This window comes from Pleurodeles waltl, chromosome 7 (assembly GCF_031143425.1).
Source record: "Pleurodeles waltl isolate 20211129_DDA chromosome 7, aPleWal1.hap1.20221129, whole genome shotgun sequence".
Classification (NCBI taxonomy): Eukaryota; Metazoa; Chordata; class Amphibia; order Caudata; family Salamandridae; genus Pleurodeles; species Pleurodeles waltl.
Genome location: NC_090446.1, coordinates 1,478,770,133 through 1,478,790,852, shown reverse-complemented (window position 1 = coordinate 1,478,790,852; position 20,720 = coordinate 1,478,770,133). Strand labels below are relative to the sequence as shown.

Sequence of the window (20,720 nt, the reverse complement as noted above, 5' to 3'; positions counted from 1 at the left end):
TTTTTATGCTATTTCTAATTAAAACTTTAAAAATCATACATCTAGTTTGCCTTGTAGGATTCTAGTGGCTTTACTCCTTTTTTTAGTTTGGTTTGGTATTTTTATTACTTAGTGCTTTGACTTTACTGTTTTGGCACTGCACAAATAATTTACACATTGCCCTAAGGTAAGCCTGTCTGTTAAGTACCATAGCTACCAGGAAGTTCAGCTCATGGTAATTTAGTGACTTTGACAAGAGGTGTGATTTTTTTTTTTTTAGGTGGGTAGTCACACACCCCAAAGAGTAATCCAATTTCTTGCAACATTGATAAACTGTTCACTTCCTACTAGAGTGCATCGAAGATGTGAAATGTAGACAAACAGCACTGGGGAGCATTGTTCTGGCGGTTGGTGCCCACACTGAAGGGGGATATATTGCTTGCTCTAGAAGAGGCCATAGTAGATTCAAACACCCACATTAAGGCTATGCTAGAGCAGCAGTTTGACCTCACTTAAGAGGAATACTGTAAAAAGTTCTGTGACAGCACACAGGCCCACAACATACTTATGTGGATTTAGTGTACATCTCTGTCAGAAATGGGGTCTTTGGTTGGCAGTAAGGTTACCCCCTGTCCAAGCAAGGACCCTCACTCTAGTCAGGGTAAGTCACACACAATCCAAATTATTCTGTACCCACCCTCTGGTATCTTGGCACAGAGCAGTCAGGCTCAACTTAGAAGGCAACGTGTAAAGTATTTTTGCAAAAAATCATGCAATAACACAGTACAAACACCACAAAAATACACCACACAGGTTTAAAAAAATATAGAATATTTATCTGAGTAAAATAAGGTAAAAACAATCAAGATTTGATAAATACAAGTTGAAATATCACTTTTGTACTGATAAGCGGAGTCTTTTAGTTCTTAAAAACAATAATGGTCTCTTGCGAGCGCAAAGTACCTGGTTTGCGTCTAAATTATCCACACGGGCCCGCAGAGGCGGAGGTGCGTAGAAAACGGGAAGGTGTGTGCCATTTTCTCCGGGCACACACAGACGATGAGTAGATTTTTTTTCCACGCAGCAAGGGCTTTGCATTGATTTCTGGTGCGCAGGCTTAGATCCTCTTCGGTTTGTGGGGTAGTTGGACGCCGCAGGGACAATGCGGAGAAATCTTGGGTGTGCAGGACGAAGTCACAGGAGCTGTGTCGCTCTGGTGGGTGAAGCGGGGACATTTCTGTCGTTCCGGTTCTGCATTGCAGTGATTTTATCACCGCAGGGCAGGCTGTGTGTCGATTCTGGCACGCTGTGCGTTGATTTTCATCACACAAGGAGTTCTTTGTGGGGATGAAGTCTTTTTGGGCCTGAGACTTCAGGAAACAGGATGCAAGCTCGATCCAAGCCCTTGGAAAGCACTTCTCAGCAGAGCCAGATGGCAGCAAGGCAGCAGCAAAGCAGCAAAGCAGTCAGGTGAGTCCTTTGGGCAGTCAGGCAGCTTCTCTTAGCAGGTTGCAGGTTCTGAGTTTCTTTCCCAGTAGGTATCTTGTCAAGAAGTGTCTGAGTCGGTAGGGTCAGTTACCCAGTTCTTATACCCAAATGTGCCTTTGAAGTGGGGGAGACTTCAAAGAGTGGTTTAGAAGCACAAGGTCTCCTTTCAGTTCCATCCTGTCTGCCAGGGTCCCAGTAGGGAGTTTGGCAGTCCATTGTGTGAGGGCGGGCCATTGTCCTTTGGCATGTAAGTGTCAGGCCCTCCACCCTCCCAGCCCATGAAGACCCATTCAGTATGCAGATGTGTGCAGGTGTGACTGAACATCCTGTGTTTGGGGTTGTCTGGTGTGAAATGCACAAGGGAGCTGTCAACTAACCCAGCCAGACGTGGATTGTAAGGCACAGAAGGATTTAAGTGTAGAGAAATGCTCACTTTCTAAAAGTGGCATTTCTAGAATAGTAATATTAAATCCAACTTCACCAATAAGCAGGATTTTGTATTACCATTCTGGCCATACTAAATATGACCTGGTTACTCCTTTCAGACCAGAATCTACCACTCAAACAGTATATGAGTGTAGCCCTAATGCTATGAAAGTAGCAGGCCTCACAGCAGTATAAAATTAATTATGGGGTTTTACACTACCAGGACATATGGAACACACATGCGCATGTCCTGCCTTTTACCTACATAGCACCATGCCCTGTGGGTTACTAAGATCCTACCTTAAGGGTGACATATGTAGAAAAGGGGGAGTTTAAGGCTTGGCAATTACTTTTGAATGCCAAGTCGAGGTGACAGTGAAACTGCACACACAGGCCTTGCAGTGGCAGGCCTGAGACATGGTTAAGGGCTTCTTATGTGAGTGGCACATCCAGTGCTGCAGGCCCACTAGTAGTATTTAATTTACAGGCCCTGGGCACATGTAGTGCACTTTGCTAGGGACTTACAAGTAAATTAAATATGCCAATTGGGTATGAGCCAATGTCACCATGTTTTAGGGAGAGAGCATATGCACTTCAGCACTGATTATCAGTGGTAAAGTGTGCAGAGTCCTAAAGCCAGAAAAAATGAGGTCAGCAAAAGAGGAGGCGAAAAAGCAAAACGTTTGGGGGTGACCCTGCAAAAAGGCCATTTCCAACAATCTCATTGAATGGACTGTAAAGCTGGGTGAAGGACAATAGTTATCACTTATGATGTGCTGTATAGTTTAGTTATGCAGGAGCATATCCTGAGTTTTTGATCTTCAAAATTGCACCAGCCTCTAGTGAATTCCAAGCTGACCGACCCGAGAGTGCCTGGAAAGATAGCTGTTGTGTGGGTACACACTTGGGTATCTAAGAAGCCCAAAGGGGTGATCCCAAGAAAGGGGAGTCAAGCCCTCATCAGGGAAAGGAGGGGAGCAACAAGAATAAGAAGAACTAGTTCTCTCAAGGGCCCTAAAAGTCTAAGAAAGAAGGGAGGGTCACTCACCACTACTAAAGTGCTGTGGGTTTACAGGTAAAAAGCCCCTTGACCCTTTAAAGGCTGAGTCATCATGTGCTTGGACTCTAATTGGCTTGAGAACAAAAGAGGAGACACTGCCTGTTGCAAGATGACCTCCTTCAGTGGGTAGTCCAAACTGATTGTGATACTAGAAATTGGAGTGGAGTTATCCCAGGGAAAATTAAGGGTTAGACTGAAACCACATTAGTCCCCATGGGTGGGGTGAATGTCAAAGCCCTGGCTGCCTTACCTCCAACTATGGTGAAGTATAGGTAGTGTCCAACCATCAACAGGACCATAGGAGATGCTTTGAGGGACACAGGAACCAACATGATAATTTGCTGAAAAATCTGGTGTTCCCAGAGCACATCATCCTAGATGTCCTTCATTGGGTAGCCAACACTGATATGGGGGGGAAATTCCATCCCACGATGATGTCCCCCTGGAGTGACATAAGGTGACTGGCCCAAAGAAGGTAGCTGTAAGCCCCGCCATACCATTGGAGTGTCTGTTGGGCAATGGAACGTAAACCTCTGCTTCGGAAGAGGTGGAGTGAAAGACTTATGCTGAAATGATGGATCTGCCTGAGTGCGTGTGTATGGCCACAAGATCCGGGAAGTCAGGGGAGCCTGGAGTCTGGACCAGTGACCCAGGTTCCCACAGTCCAGTCAATAGGAAGGGCAAAGGGCATAGACAACTAGCCTCACAATTTCCCCCAGCCCAGAAGGACTCTGACGCACAGGTGGAAGACCTGAAGCCTAAAGGGGAAGAAGAACATTTTCTGGGAGACTTGCCTGAACTTCCCTAGTTTCAAGGAACGGAAGGAACCCCTCAAGAGGAGTTGTGTAAAGTGCAGAATTAGTCTCAACTCTTGAAGCCCTTTGGTGCTCGACTGAGACACAGGAGCAAGGGTATACCGGTGGGACTACAGAATCTGCTTGGAGGATGGTGTCCTGTACAGTGAGGCTAGGGAGACTGATAGTTCCTAAGTGCTAAAGGGCTGTATTACTAGAACTGGGCCATGCCAATCCCTTAGCTTGGCTTCTGGGACAAACCAAGACTTTGGAGATGTTGCTTAACCTCTTCTACTAGCCCCAAATGTGCAAGTAAGTAAAGGCATTCTGTCACTCCTGTCAAACCTACCAGCCAATGGCAAGACAGGAAGGCAGCCCAAAACCCCCTTATACTACTACCAGTGGTGAGGACATCTTTTGAGAAGGTGGGAATTGAAACAGTTTGGCCCCTAAATCCCAACGTAGCTTTGGGGAATAGGTTCATCCTTGTAGTATCGGACCATTACAATAGATACCCTGTGTCCATACCTTTGAGGACAGTAAATAAAGCCATGGTGGCCAGGGACCTGCCAGAATGGGGTTTCCCATAGAGTTAATTTCAGACAAATGTCCTGGTGACATACTTGAAGGCCATGTAGGATGAGTGTGGGTGACTTACAAGTTCACCACACCTTATTACCCTCAAGCCAATGGGCTTGTTGAAAGATTCAACAAGACCCTAAAAGGAATGATTAGGGGTTTAACTGAAAAATTCAAAAAGAAGAGTGATATCTTGTTACAATGTCTTTGTGTTTGCCTACAGGGAGGTACCCAAGAAGGCTTCACTCTTTCAAAATTCATATTTCCAGTTCCCAGTATTGCATTTCTGTCATTTTAGTGTAATTGTGCAGATTAAATAAGTCAGTTGAAGGGTTTGTATTGTGTTGTGGTTTTACTTGTAACTCTTTTGTTACTGCTAATTACTTTACAGATTTTCTTAAGTTAAGCATGTCTGTTCTGTGACATAGTTACAAGAGGATTGCACCCAGGTTTAAAATATTGAAACCCTATTTTAATTGAACAAGTTTTTGTGGCCTTATTCCTTGTGGTGGATTCCTATCCACCCCAATCAATAATCCACTTTCTTACAGTGGTGTAATTTATTACACAAATTGAAAGAGCGATAGTACAGAAAAGATCAGAAATTGTCATAACTACAGTATAACTAACTATACAACATTTAACCCCAGTGAAAACACAGCTATACCGTGGACTCACATTGTCTTGTTTTCCTTCCACCAGGTGTGTCTTATCTCATGCTTTTAAGAGGACTGCCAGTCAAAGAAGAAAATGAAGTACAATATTCGGACTTATAGGACAATTAATTGAATTCCTACTGCTAATTCTGATTCCTTTGCAAAGTGCAAAGTAGAAATCCAGGATTTTAGAAATCCTCGTCTGCGTGTTTTGTCTGTTCACTGACATCATTGATCGACTTGTGATAGCCGATTCTCCTCTGACCTCAGTGCTCGATTTGTTGGTGGTTGTAGGTGGTGGCATCAGCACTGTTTAATGGATACTGGAACTTCTTTTCCATCACCAGACCTCAACACAGAACAAGAGAAAGAATGGCGTACAAGAAAGAAAGAAGAAGGAAGAGAAAAATGGGAACAGTGACAAAAGGAGAAAGGGGGCATTGCAAATAACCCACAGGGGTAAGATAAAGGGATAGGAATTGTTGGGTGGTGAAGGAAAGAGGCAAGGAATGGAATCAAACTAGGCATCTCTGGTATTCAGCAACTTTGACATTAGGCAAGCTTCATTTTTTCAGTAAAGGTGTGCTTGCTTTGGCTTGACATGAAGGCAACTGAATTGTTAACTGACATTGGTTTCAATCTGTTGAAGTGTTCTTGGCAGCACACATTATTGGTAACTCTGAGGTGCTTTCATTTTGCTTATTTGTGCAATTTTGGTAGCTCTACTAATGCCTTTTTTGATTTTCCTGAACCCCTATTAACCATGTGTAGAACTGAGGGGCATGTAATATTTACTTTTTTTCCCCTTTCTCATCAGCATTCTGAAGTCAAGGTTTTGTAATAACTTAGTACTCTGGTAACTTTGCCTCAACATCAGAGTGCACATTAGCATTTCTGAGCTTCATTATAAGGTCTTTTTGCCACAGTGCGAAATGTTGCACTGTTATGAAGCGTGTACTGTTATTGAGGATTTCAAGATGCACTTGTTGCATCCAATGCAGTGCCACTTTTTTGAGCCCCCCTAATGCCACCATGTGTGTGCCGTATTTACGATATGGAATACCATGGTGGTAGTTAGAACAATAGTGTAAAAAGTTTTGACGCTATTATGGCGCTTTGCTACACCAGCATCAAAAATGTTGATGTTACTGTAGCAAAATGCAAGGAGGTCCATTGATTTACATGGGTGCGTCATTTTAATGCCTGCTCTGAGCGGGTGTTAAAAACGACAGAAAAATGGCGCAGTGAAATCCTTTGAATTTCATTACACCACTCTTTCAGGTCTCCTAACAGGGGTTCAGCGTAAAAAAAAAGTACAAATAATTGTTATCTTAAAGTGGACAATACACTTAGGGGCATATTTAAGAGCCCCTAGCGCCATTAGAATGCCACATTAGTGTCATTATTTTTATGCTAACCTGGCGGTAGGAGGCCAAAAACGCTGCTCCATATTTACAAAGTGGCGCAATGCATGCATGAGCCACTTTGTAACCCACTGCGCTACATTATGCCTGAGCCAGGCATAATGTATGCAAAGGGGGCATTCCCCTGTTTGGGGGGCCAAAAAAATCTAATCTAAGAGATTTCTTTGCATAATTTTTTTTTTGGCACTTTTAATGCCTCCTCAAGGCAGGCGTTAGAAGGAGGCTTCCATTGGTTACAGGCCTCTGGGTGCTTTGCAAGATTAGCGTCAACATTTTTGACGCTAATGCTACAAAGCACCGGACTAGAATAAAAATTTCCGCCGCTAGTCCCCTAACTACCGCCCTAGTGTGCCGTATTTTAAATACGGCGCGTACATGGTGGCGTTAGGGGCGCGCTAAGGGGCGCAAGAAAAGTGGTGCTGCACTGTGTGCAGCAGCACTTTTCTTAAATATGCCCCTTAATCAGTTGAGATTTACTTCATACGAACACATCATTTCCTTGGTTACTTGGAGACATTTTGCTCGTTTTATCTCAGGCTGTACTAAAATTTTATGCTGACATTTAGATGCTTACCATACATACTTTTAAAAAAAAAGGTGTGCTCTGTATGGAGCTAAGGGAAGTCTGTTAATTCTTCAGCTCTCTGTGTGTGGCTTTGCATACACATATACAATTTGCATTAACAATATTGACTTGTTCATACAAAGCATGCGTTCTTCAGGGCAATTTTCTAACTGACTTAACTTCTCAGCAGAATAGTACAATTCTTCAAACTGCAATTTATAAACAAAGTTTCAAATATTCCAGGCAGTGTTTTGAAGTGATTCGGACTTCTGGTAACCTTCTTGACAGCAGAGAAGGTCACTTCTTCACACCTGAACTTCATTTCTCTCCAGTAGTTGGCTGATGAGTTGTACTGCTGGTAAATTTCAAAACATCAGTTATTCAGAACTAACAGTGCACTCTTTATATGTGATTTACTTGTTGCTTTGATATTCATTCTTTCCCTGATAACACAATTATTGTGGTGTTAAAACTGCCGTTGTCACTGTTGTGCTGCTTAAACTAGGGTTTACTCAAGTTTACAAATGAATTAAATATTCCATGGAAGGGCTTGAGCCTATGTTTTGTATCAGTCACAACCAAAAATTAATTCTTAGAATATTATGTAATATAGAGAGTATGTTGGTTTTCCTATAACATATGTGTCATAGGGGGTTATTACAACTTTGGAGGAGGTGTTAATCCGTCCCAAATGTGACGGATATACCACCAGTCGTATTACGAGTTCCATAGGATATAATGGACTCATAATACGGCTGGTGGTATATCCGTCACTTTACCATCACTTTTGGGATGGATTAACACCTCCTCCAAAGTTGTAATAACCCCGATTGTGTTTTTCACTTTTATATTTGCTTAGTAAATTTGTATTGGTGCTGTAGTATCCTGCATTGTATATTTATTATTGCATTTAACTTGGTTGTATATATTTCTTTATGATTATCATTTTCAAAATATTGTGTTTAAATTACTCTTCTTGAGTTGACAGTATATAGTTGTGACAACATTTACTAAACAGGAACTGTAACCTGGAAAACGAATAAAGAGCAGTTCCGTCTGCCACAAAGAGAGAAAGGATGATAACTCTCCTCTGTTCATACCTGCTAAAGCTAAACCAGGAGGGGGTGGAAACACTCCTCTAGAAACTATCCTTGCTGAGATTAAAATTATTACAGAAACACATACAGATTAAAAATAGATATGAGTGATTTCCGGTCACATATAACTGTAATCACTTGTAAGTTTTGGCTTTGGAAATTAAAGATGATCCCATTGACACTGTCCTCTTGCTATGCCTCTGTAGTGCTTTCATAGAGAATTCTGTTGCTGGCCTCTGAAATTTAATTTAACATTTTTTGGACCATTTGAAGTAGTGAAAACCCAGAATAATATGCTTTATAATCCTAATCTTAATCCCAATGCAAGTAAACTTTGACAGCTGTGTGTAAGCATTAAAAATGCTGTGATATGTTGTAAATTTCACTGCACCATTTTTTTGGGCCTCCCTGCGTCGGAACCTCCTCCTTGCATACATTATGCTGACAGGCATAATGTGGCACAAGGGTTTACAAAGTGCCGCAATGTGAGCATTGCGCCACTTTGTAGATACAGCACCGGAGAAAGGCCTCCTTAACGCTGCCTTAGCGTAAAAAAAATGACTCTTGGGCAGCACAAGGTGGCGCTAGGGGCTTGTAAATATGCCCCTAAATGTGTCCAGCATATCGTTTCATTATCAGACCAAAAAGAGACATACTTCGAAACAGCTTATAAACCAATATAACAACTAGACATTTAAATTTTTTAATCTGCATTAAAATAGTCAGCAATTTAATAAACAATAATAATTAGGCACACAGACTAGAGAAAATAGAATAGTAGAATAAATAAAGGCATGCTGATACCTTTGAGGTAATGCTGACTTTCTGGGACATGCTTGAACCTGTAAATATCATATTAACCATGTACAATATCAATCAATCAATATTTATAAAGTGTGGCTTATCATCCATGGGGTCTCAAGATGCTTGCTGGGGGACGCAGGTTAGTCGAAGAGCCAGGTCTTGAGGTCCTTCCTGAACTGAGCCAGTGATGGGGACTGCCTGAGGTGGAGCGCCATCATGTTCCAGGTCTGTGCGCCAAGGTAGGAGAAGGATCTTTCTCCAGGCGTGTCCTTCTGGATCCGGGGGATAGTAGCGAGAGACAGTTGCTCTGAGCAGAGTTGCCTGGAGGGGGTGTAGAAGGAGAGGCGGTGGTTGAAGTAGGCAGGTCTGATTCTTATACAGGATGATGTATGTGTTGTATGATAGAAGACCCGGATGTGGGGGTGTTTATCGGCATTTGAATAGTTTTCACTCACGATCGATTTCGATTGATATTTGAAGGTTTAGGGTGCCCCTAGTTACACGTAATTTCATCAGTAAATAGCTTTTGGGACATCTTGAGATCGCACTTGATAGAACAGTAAAACTACGTTTTCCTTTAGCGTGGTATACAGACTATTAGAAGGGGAATGTCATTCACTTGCGTTTTATTTTGTTTGTTTTTTTGTTAGATCTGGAGGCGTAATAAAGGCTATTGTATTGGACATTTACTGATTTATGGACTAATTACCAACATTGATGTTCTAAACCGTACATTGGAGTATAGAAATCCTGTGATGATAGGTAACTATATATTGCGAACTTTGTGGACTCAATTCCATTTCGAGTATTTCTGAAATAGGAGGTATAAATAGCATTATTATTCTTGTTTTAGAAAATCATCACTTACTTTTTTTGTGTGATATCTCGTGGATTGTGCTTGAGGATGTTTTGAAGTTTGGTCAACCTTTTGAAAAATTAAGAGGTATGGTTTTTTGTATGTTACTGCATGATAATTGACACAGTGGTGTTTTCTTATATGGATTGTTGGAGTTGGATCTAGTGCATGTTAGGTGGTGTTTTCCTTTCAACTACATAATTGGTTTTCTAACTTTCTACATATAAATTTTGGAATTGGAGCTAGTGCATTTTGGGAGGTGTTTCCTTTCAACTATATAATATAATATAATCGGTTCTTTGGGATTATCTGGGCCCTCATTTCACATTGTTTTTCTTTCTTCTTTTTTCTTTTTTTCTTTTTATTTAGGGACACGCATACTAGAGCTAATGATACTATGCGGTCAAACACTTCGGCCATTTTGTTTTGGACTCAAATTAGAATGTCCACTAAGACATCTTCTTTGTTAACTTTGAGGACCAAGTTGTAGTATTTTGATTTCTAACTTAAATAATTTATTTACAATTTTAGCCCTGAAGAAGTTGTTTGGGATCGATTTGGAGTTTTCCCAAGACGAAACACGTGTTGGCTTGAGTTGTACCATTTTGGAGACATGTTTATACTTATGAGGAGCAAATATTTAAAGCACTGAATGGACTTTTTGAATTTGTATTAAAAGTGGATACTTGGCTTGAGTTGTACCATTTTGGAGACATGTTTATACTTATGAGGAGCAAATATTTAAAGCACTGAATGGACTTTTTGAATTTGTATTAAAAGTGGATACTTGAATGTGTTGAATTTTCTACGGATCATTCTTAATTAGTTTCTTTAGGTGTGCCGCACCATGTAATCCTGTCTGTTTGGTTGTTTCTAACCTATAAGGGATGGGGGTGTTCCCTTGTGCAGGCACCCATGTTTTTCTTTGTTTCCATGTTTACTTGATCTAAAGTTGATGTTATTTGTTGATCCCGAGCGCCTATGTAACCCCAACTTTTCACCCCACTAGCAATTTTACATTTAAAACTGTAGGGGGGGCTGCTTGGATCTAGAGCTTAGATACAATTTAACACTTTATCATGGATAGAAATAAAGTGGCAGAGGATCTGTTTGATAGTCTAGCTAGGGGAGTTACACCCCAAAATGTATGGCGGAATGATGTACATACACCAAATGAAGGATTGAGGAATACATTTATTAGATTGGAGAAACTTAAGAGAAATGAATTGTCCAAATGGTGGGATGGGGCCACTTTGAAACAATACATCAAATTGAATCGTATCCCTAGGGGGTTAAGATCCCAGATATTTCCAACATATGATGATCTAGACCCTGATTTGCTGGCCTTATGGAATAAGGAACTAACAGCGAATTCAATAAGACTCATGGAAATACTGATTATTAATGCCGAGAGAAAGGTGTCTAAATCACAGGCTGAGATTATAACTCTTGAAAAGGAAATTGAGAGTTTAAATCTAAAGGAATCAACTGAAAAAAACTATAAAATTCTAGATGAGATCATATTTAAATTTCAAGAAGAGATAACACAGAGGAAAGCACGTACATTAAAAAGGGATGAAAAGGACTATTTGACAGGAAGAGTATTTACTTTTGCCAGTAAATACGATCATTTAATCCATACTAATTTGACACATAGGAGTCCTAGTATATCAAATGTTTCTGATTCAACATCGATCAGTACTCCGGCCACTAGCGATAGTGAGGCAGATGGAACTACAGGTGTACCCGCCCCAGGGGGTGCCAGCACTGACAGCAATTCAATTTTTTTACAAGAACTCATGAGGATGAAACGGGGCAAATTCATCCAAAACAAAAGCACAAAAAAACAAGAAGGGGCGGTAGAAGAAAAAGGAGTCAAGACAAGGGATCGGGATGGGGTATTGACAAGATCTCGGGACAACAAAAAACCCTAGATGATGGTGGATCGGCTTCCATCAATGTGATTAACTATTCCAAATTTGAACTTACCACAGGGGCAAAGAGTCTTCTGGCGAGGGGACTCAATTTTTGCCCCAGATCTTTTGGGGACCCTTGTAGGTCCAAGATTGACTTATTCAAATTTGTGCGTAAACTTAAAATCAAGAAATACTTTCACCAGCATCCTACAATAGATTCCAGTGCCAATTCAGGTGGATCTACTCCCAGTACTCTGTCTATTGAACAAGTATATGATACAGCACTTATTGTATCTCTTGCAGAGAGAGATGAAGATCCTGGCATTTTGTCCAGGATGCTTCGAGATCTGGACATTGATTCGGATATGAGTATTCCCAGTGGCTTAAAGAAAAGATCGGGTTGGATACCCAGGTCATGTAGTTTAAATTGCTTTGATAGATTTTTCGACCTGGTCTGTCAGGATTTTGACAAATACTTAACTAAGATAAACTATAGGCAACATGCGAAGAACATTAAATTTGAGGAATCAACTGCATTGACAATGTTGAAGCAGAACAAAGATATCATCATAAGGCAGGCTGACAAAGGAGGGAATGTGGTTCTGATGAACAAAACTGACTATGACAATAAAATTTGATCACAACTTAACGATGCAATTTGTTATGAGAGGGTATGTGGGAATCCCATTCCTAATTTAACTCGCATAATAAACAAAAAACTGGTGACCTGGCGGGAAAAGGGACTTCTGAATAAAGAGGAATATATGTATTTGAGAGTGGATCATCCCAGGTATCCGTGTCTTTATACGTTGCCCAAGGTACATAAGGGTTTGCTTTTTCCACCAGGCAGACCTATTGTCTCAGGTATTTCAGGTCCTACGGAGAGGCTCTCGGAATATGTAGATTGCTTTTTGCAACCACTAGTATGTAACTTACCATCTTTTATTAAAGATACCACGCATATTCTGAGCATCTTGAATGATGTGGAATGGGACAATGACATGATGTTGGTAACATTGGATGTAGTTTCATTATACACATGCATCAATCATGAACTTGGACAAGAAGCTGTCCGTTTCTTTTTACACAAAAGATCAGCGAGTTTTTGGGAGTATACTGATATGTTAATTGAAATGATGAACCTGATATTGACCAATAATTTTTTTCTTATTCAACAATGATTGGTTCCGACAAAAGCAGGGTGTGGCCATGGGTTCCAAATTCTCCCCCTCGTATGCAAATCTGTTTATGGGGTGGTTTGAGCACAAATGGATTTGGGGCCATGGTGCAAGCCAATGGCAAACTCATATATTATTCTGGGGAAGATATATTGATGATTGTTTTTTGATTTGGACAGGTGGTGAAGAGAAATTTTTGGAATTTGGTGAATTTTTAAATTGTAACAACATGAACGTGAAATTCACACATCAATATAGTTCTACAAGCATTGTATTTCTAGATATTGAAATTTTCATTGCTGATGGCAAGATTCAGAGCAGATTATTTCGCAAAACCACAGCTTGCAATTCCATACTTCATGCAGACAGCTCGCACCCCAGGCATCAAATAACATCGATCCCATATGCAGAATTTGTGAGGGCCAGACGCAACTGTAGCTTAGATGAAGAATTTTTCCATGAGTTAGATAACATGGGTGGAAGATTTCTAGCACGGGGCTACTCGCATAACTTGGTTAAGAAGGCCCATCGTAGAGCTAAAAGCTTAAAGAGAGATGATATATTAAAGAAGATCAGCACTACTAAGAGGACAGATCAATCTAACATAATTCGATTCATTACAGACTATAATGATGCTTCATTAATCTTACAAAAGTGTATGAATAAACATTGGACTTTATTGTCCCAGGATGAATCACTGAAGGATATTTTGCCTGAAAGAATATCAGTAGCATTTCGGAGGGGTCGGAACCTAAAAAGCATATTGAGTCCCAGTTTTACTGCTAATCCTCCTGAGACGACATGGCTTTCCACTAAAATGGTCGGTTTTTTCAGATGCGGAGCTTGCGGAGTATGCCGCTGGGCCTGTCACAATGTGAAAGAGTTTTCAGATGGGAAAGCACAAATAAAGATTTGCTCAATGATTAATTGTAACACCACCTTTGTTGTTTATATTATACGGTGTAAATGCCTGAAGATTTATGTAGGCAGCACAATTCGTGCACTTAGGATTAGAATTGGTGAACACATGAGAGCGCTAAAGAATATTGACATGAGATATCCATTAGTGACACACATAATGAATTGTGACTCACAGACTAATCATAAGAGTTTTGAATTCTTTGGGTTAGAACACATCCCCAGAGATCCGAGGGGTGGTAATAGGGAACTAGCCCTGCGACAAAGAGAGGCACTCTGGATTATGAGACTGAAGGCCGTGGAGTCTGGTCTTAATACTGATAGGGAGTTGGAATTCTTCCTTGTAGAATAACCAAAAAATAGGTTACCTATGCATCAATGTTATTTCAGGTTAACTCAACTAGTCATTATTATTGTCATGTGTTTTTCTTTGTTTCAATTGAATGTGCTGTATGTTATATATTTGTCTTCCATTTTCTTTGTTGATAACAGGTTCGCATTGTTTGAAGTTACTAATCAAAATCCTCCAACAAAGTCGTCAGTGGTTCAATTTATTTCCTTTATATATAACGGGGACAATTCGATCGGGTTCCATCACCAAATTAACACACATTTTTTATAAAAAATATATATATATATTTTTTTTTTTAATTTGAACCTGCGATTATTCATTTTAGGCTATTATGCCCTTTGAATTGATACATTAGAGTCGGTTAGGTTATTTATTAAATAAGACGAATTTGTAGCTTCTAGTGTCTCAGTCCGTAACATGGCTTGGTTTCCTTTAGGTGAATTTACTGTATGTTTCTCACTAATAGGGACATTTTGGATTATTGTCCAAGTTGAACGCTAGTGTCTTCCAAGGAAATAGTTTATATTCAAGTACACATCATTTATAATTTGTCTTTTTCAAGTCGTGAGTTTAAAGGAGCAGTCTAGATATTAAACATCGGGGTTTTCCCCAGACGCATAACGAGGCTATTTCGTTTTTACAATCAATGTGAGTCTTTTGTTTAGTTTCATGATAATGCCTTCGTGTTTCCCGGTAGTCCGTTTTCTATGTTGTTGACCTCTTGTATATCTTGACTTCCGGGTTCCAGACGCTAGTTGCAAGAGTCGCGTACTCGCGTTTCCCGTTTTTCATTCAATTTCACTAAGTCGGAGACTAGCGTACTCGTCTCTCCGGTATCTTCGTAGTAGATTTTGGAGCTTATTTCTGCTTATATTGTGGATACGGTGAGTATTGGGGTGTGGATTCTTATACAGGATGATGTATGTGTTATATGATAGAAGACCCGGATGTGGGGGTGTTTATCGGCATTTGAATAGTTTTCACTCACGATCGATTTCGATTGATATTTGAAGGTTTAGGGTGCCCCTAGTTACACATAATTTCATCAGTAAATAGCTTTTGGGACATCTTGAGATCGCACTTGATAGAACAGTAAAACTACGTTTTCCTTTAGCGTGGTATACAGACTATTAGAAGGGGAATGTCATTCACTTGCGTTTTATTTTGTTTGTTTTTTTGTTAGATCTGGAGGCGTAATAAAGGCTATTGTATTGGACATTTACTGATTTATGGACTAATTACCAACATTGATGTTCTAAACCGTACATTGGAGTATAGAAATCCTGTGATGATAGGTAACTATATATTGCGAACTTTGTGGACTCAATTCCATTTCGAGTATTTCTGAAATAGGAGGTATAAATAGCATTATTATTCTTGTTTTAGAAAATCATCACTTACTTTTTTTGTGTGATATCTCGTGGATTGTGCTTGAGGATGTTTTGAAGTTTGGTCAACCTTTTGAAAAATTAAGAGGTATGGTTTTTTGTATGTTACTGCATGATAATTGACACAGTGGTGTTTTCTTATATGGATTGTTGGAGTTGGATCTAGTGCATGTTAGGTGGTGTTTTCCTTTCAACTACATAATTGGTTTTCTAACTTTCTACATATAAATTTTGGAATTGGAGCTAGTGCATTTTGGGAGGTGTTTCCTTTCAACTATATAATATAATATAATCGGTTCTTTGGGATTATCTGGGCCCTCATTTCACATTGTTTTTCTTTCTTCTTTTTTCTTTTTTTCTTTTTATTTAGGGACACGCATACTAGAGCTAATGATACTATGCGGTCAAACACTTCGGCCATTTTTTTTTGGACTCAAATTAGAATGTCCACTAAGACATCTTCTTTGTTAACTTTGAGGACCAAGTTGTAGTATTTTGATTTCTAACTTAAATAATTTATTTACAATTTTAGCCCTGAAGAAGTCGTTTGGGATCGATTTGGAGTTTTCCCAAGACGAAACACGTGTTGGCTTGAGTTGTACCATTTTGGAGACATGTTTATACTTATGAGGAGCAAATATTTAAAGCACTGAATGGACTTTTTGAATTTGTATTAAAAGTGGATACTTGGCTTGAGTTGTACCATTTTGGAGACATGTTTATACTTATGAGGAGCAAATATTTAAAGCACTGAATGGACTTTTTGAATTTGTATTAAAAGTGGATACTTGAATGTGTTGAATTTTCTACGGATCATTCTTAATTAGTTTCTTTAGGTGTGCCGCACCATGTAATCCTGATGTTGTGGAGGGCCTTGTATGCATGGGTCAGGAGTCTGAAGGTGATGCGTTTGTTTGGCATCCTACACTTTCTGCAGTCTAGCTCATGCAGAGCCTGAAGAAGTATGATCACAGGACCCCATCATGGTGGAACTCTATTGACTCCCCTTACCAGCCGGCACCATCTTCAAAGCCAGATTCATCATTTCCAAGCCATCATTACCAGAACCCCTTTATCTAGCTGACAAGCTTACCATATTTGGTGACTCTCAGCACACATACAGCCAGGAAGCCATCCGACTGGAGACTGAGAAGTATGGAAAAAGTAAAAACACAAGGTATGTATTAAGGTCAATACACTGCTGCTCTGATTTAGGAAAGTGTTGAAAATATACCTCTTTTAAGAACACTACCTAACAATTCAGATGCTGAGGAAATTCGATTTTTAATACGATCGTATCGACCCGCCATTTTGTGGCCCGCCGCCATTTTATGTTGCCTTCACTCAGGCAGCACAGCGAACGAAGTCCATTCTGCCTTTTCTGCTTATTCTGCAACATGGTGTTCAAAACAGCCTTCTGCCTCTATCTTTACAAGGCTGGTATTAAGGTCTGACCGAGTACACTAATCCCTGTCTGGTTTTCTAATCCTTGTTTCAACTATCTGTAGGCTCACACTATTCTCCGCCGATCTTATCTTATCGTCTGGCCTTCGCTGTCCTTTGCTAGTATTCTCTCATTTCACAACTGTCCTCCAAACGCACACAAACTTATCACACCACATGCAACTTCGTTGTGGATCGGTTAATGAATTAGTTCAAGGGAGGGGTGACAAACACAGCTGGAGGGGAGGCAACCTTAAGTCACTTGATACTTTGTTTTCCAATTCCTTCTATTGGTGCTGTCTTGTTTTCCGACATTTCTATTGGCTCTGTTCTATCTTTACATTATTCTTACTGGCTCCTTTCTATGTGTTCTGGGAGTGTATGTAGTTAATAAATGGTTTTTATACGGTATATAAGATTGTGCGCCACAAAGTAAAGTGGCAGTCTCCTGAGAACATACCTTGTGTACTTCTTGGACAACTGTACTAGCTGCAGCTAATAAAATCTGATCTTTTATGCCTGACAGAGTGTCCCGTGTCTCTGTTAGTTGAGGCAGGTGAATCCAAGGAGATTTCAGGCGTACCCTGCGCCGCCAGGCCCATAAGGTTCTGGTTCTTCAACTGGCGCCCAACGTGGGGCGGCTTCAGCGGTACCGGTTCTGCCTGAAGGTCGTGAGGAACCCCGCAAGAAAATTCTGGAGGAATCGCGAGCCACGTCAAGCGACCCCTGTATGTCGAAGTGGTCCGAAGGTCTTTTTCAGCGCGGTTACTCCTTCCTGACGGCTACTGACGACTGCTGCCCTGACTGCCGCCCTGCCTTGGCCCTTTCTTTGATGATGTATGGTAAAGCGAGACGATAGACGGGCCTCTGTTGGTGTAAGAAGACATCCTTAGTTAAGTATTTGGTGGGTCGCGCCCACAAATTTTGGTCTTTGTTTTGTCCTTAGGTCCTTAGATTTGGCCATTGCAGTGGCCAAAGCCGAGGGGTAAGTGCATTTGTGCTGTGTAAACTGAAAGTTTTACCCCCTTGATGTTTGTGAACAGCCAGTAAAAATCGTGAGATGTCTGGTCTGACTAAGTTTGGAAAACTTTGTTGCTTTGGTTGTAATAGGGACTCCCAGCTTGAGGACTCCTGTCCGATTCCTTCGGTTGGAACTCCCACATATGAGCTCTATTCTAAACATGGTGTTGGTCCTATTGCCTTTAATAAGACATGGACCCGATATACAAAGAAAGATGGTGTTTTAAAATGGCCAGAAAATGGTAGTTTCGAAACTGATGTGCTAGATAATTTAGAAGCAACGTTATTTAAAAGAAAAGCCCGGCCGGCAATGTTTGACTCTTTTCGCCTTTGGCGTAAGGAAGCCAAACAGAGAGAAATTAAACAAGCGAAACGAGATAGGAAAACACAGGGAATGACGATTATACAGGCTGCTCAGCAATTCAAAGATGATGAAATAGATAATGCAATGGAAATTTCAGACAGACAGCATCGAATGGCAATAGATAAATGCTATCCGACGTTGCCTATCTCTTCCCTTGATAAGAGAAAAGATTTTGAGGAAGATTCCTTAATGTCCCACTTATTGAAATTGCCTCCGCCCTATGTACAAGGTGCTAATGCACCCCCGATGTTACAGCCTGTTCAGCCGCCAGTTGTGCTTCCGCCTGCTCCAGCTTTTCCACATTTGCCTCCTCAAGTATTGCCTATGCCAGCTTTGCCTTTAACTCCTTTGCCTTCTGCTCCTTTGGCAATTCCTAATGCTCCTTTAGTTAATTCACCTAATACCTTGTCCCCTATCCTTATGTCAAATTCTCCATCTATGCGTAAGCGATTTGCAGATACTGTCTCTGGTCTCTTATCACCTTTCTTTGAAGCTTTAAATGTGTCTCCAGCTTTTTCTCGAAGACAGTCTCGTAGTCAATTCCCAGACTCCGAAGAGCGAGAAAAATTGGACTCACTTGCTTGTAGATGGATCAAGAAGGGTCCCCAATATAGTACGTCTGATATTATGTCCACCTTTCTGCAATGGAATGCACCTACGCAGAGATATGTTTTTAAAGTTATGTGCGATACTCTCGCTAAAGAATGGGAGGATATGAATTTGGGTTCGGTCCCACAGGATCTGTTAGATGTTCAGGCTGACTTTGACAAAGGACTTATTGTGGGTCCTAAGGTTGAAAACGCTGTCAGAACACTTATTTCTTTCAGATCCCTATTGTTCTCACAGACTTTTCCTGATTCTGATCCTTCAGTTAGGACAGCACTGAAAAACTATCCCATGAGAGAGGTTTCTCCAATATGGAAGGAAGAAGTTGCAGCAGCAGGTGCTAATCCAGCTATTCCTGCGCATTTTCAGCGCATATGGATACATGTCCCCTGGAAAAGGTCTGAAGTTTTAGCACTTAAACAGTCACTACCAGATCCACGCAAAAATCCTGCTGGTTACTATAAAGAGTTGTCGCAAACAGTTGATGCATGTACTATGAATCTAGCAGATATTGACATGTTGATGGGAAATGTAGTTCCACAGACAATATGGGCTAAAATTCGTAGAGAGGATCACGCTCAAGAATTAGGCGGCGATTGGAACGCTATTATTGCCGCAGATAGAGGTCAAGTAGGTGGTGCAAAGCCCGACGCTTTGATCTCAGAACTCCCTGGTAGGATTATTACATTAATGAAAACAATGATGCCTGCTTTGAGAGTTAATTGGGATAAGCTAGCAGCATGTAAACAAAAGAAAGATGAAAGTGTTTCCGATTTCTTTACCCGATTCGAGGAGACATTCATTGATCACAGTGGTCAAGATATGGCTACAGAAGGGGGACAGCGATTATTTGTGGATAAGTTCGTATATAACTTGCTTCCTGAACTATCACACAAGCTAAAAGACTCCGAGAGTTCATGGGCAGTTTCTTCTTCCGCCCAGATATTGGCTACTGCACAATATTATGAAAATAGAGACAAAGAAGAAAGGGAAAAACAAGAGAAAAAGACGAAAGAATTAAAAACTAAAGTTCTCTTGCAACAGGCTTATCCTCCTCGTTATGTTCAGCCTCAGTTTCAACAGCCTCCGCAGTTTCAGAGGTTGTATCAAAAGCCTGAACCATTCATTCCAAGACCTTTGCTAGGTCCCAATCAATGTGCTTATTGTAGGGAGGAAGGTCATTTTAAGAACAGTTGTCCGGCATTGTTGCAGCGTAATGGAGCAACATCTGCTTCACGAGGTCGTGGTGGTCCTCAGTCAGCAAATAGAGGTAGAGGTCGAGGTGTGTTAACCCAAGAGCAGCGTTCTTTTGTTCCTCCAAATTCCGGAAATTACTTTGACCAGCAAAATGTTAGGTCTACACAGTATTACAGTGAGGATCAGTATATTGAAGGAGGGAATGAAAGTCTTCATTTTGAATAGGACAGCCATGGACAAAGTAAGGGGGTTACGTCAATTCCAGTGGATCAGAATGGACCTTATGTTAATGTCACTACAATGGGTGTTTCAGAGCCATTTCTTTTAGATACTGGTGCCATGAGAAGCTCTATCATTCATTCTAAACTCCCTGGCGCACCTTTGTCTGGCTTAACGAATGTATCTGTAGGATTTTCTGGCGCCCCTGTTCGCAATCCAGTTTCTTGCCCTTTGCCTGTTTCAATAGGTCCTTATGATTTAGAAGCTCCGCTTCTTCTGACGAATGGTTGTGGTGAAAATCTGTTGGGTTTAGATCTATTAAAAAGAATGCATGCTACGATATATTGTTCACCTTCTGGTGTATACCTCACTCTAGGACAGAAAATGACTA

The 20,720-nt window shown here is 40.7% G+C and overlaps 1 protein-coding gene across 2 annotated transcripts in view; it reads left to right on the top strand.

Moving 5' to 3' along the window:
* The window catches only part of LOC138246543 (lens fiber membrane intrinsic protein-like), a 137,943-nt gene extending 129,689 nt beyond the window's left edge, over positions 1-8,254 (top strand). For both annotated transcript variants that reach the window (XM_069201206.1, XM_069201207.1), the window contains exon 5: positions 5,029-8,254. In XM_069201206.1, coding sequence (XP_069057307.1) covers positions 5,029-5,102 — 74 coding nt within the window. In that variant the 3' untranslated portion in view covers positions 5,103-8,254. The remainder of the gene's footprint in view (positions 1-5,028) is intronic.
* The last annotated feature ends 12,466 nt before the right edge of the window (positions 8,255-20,720 follow it).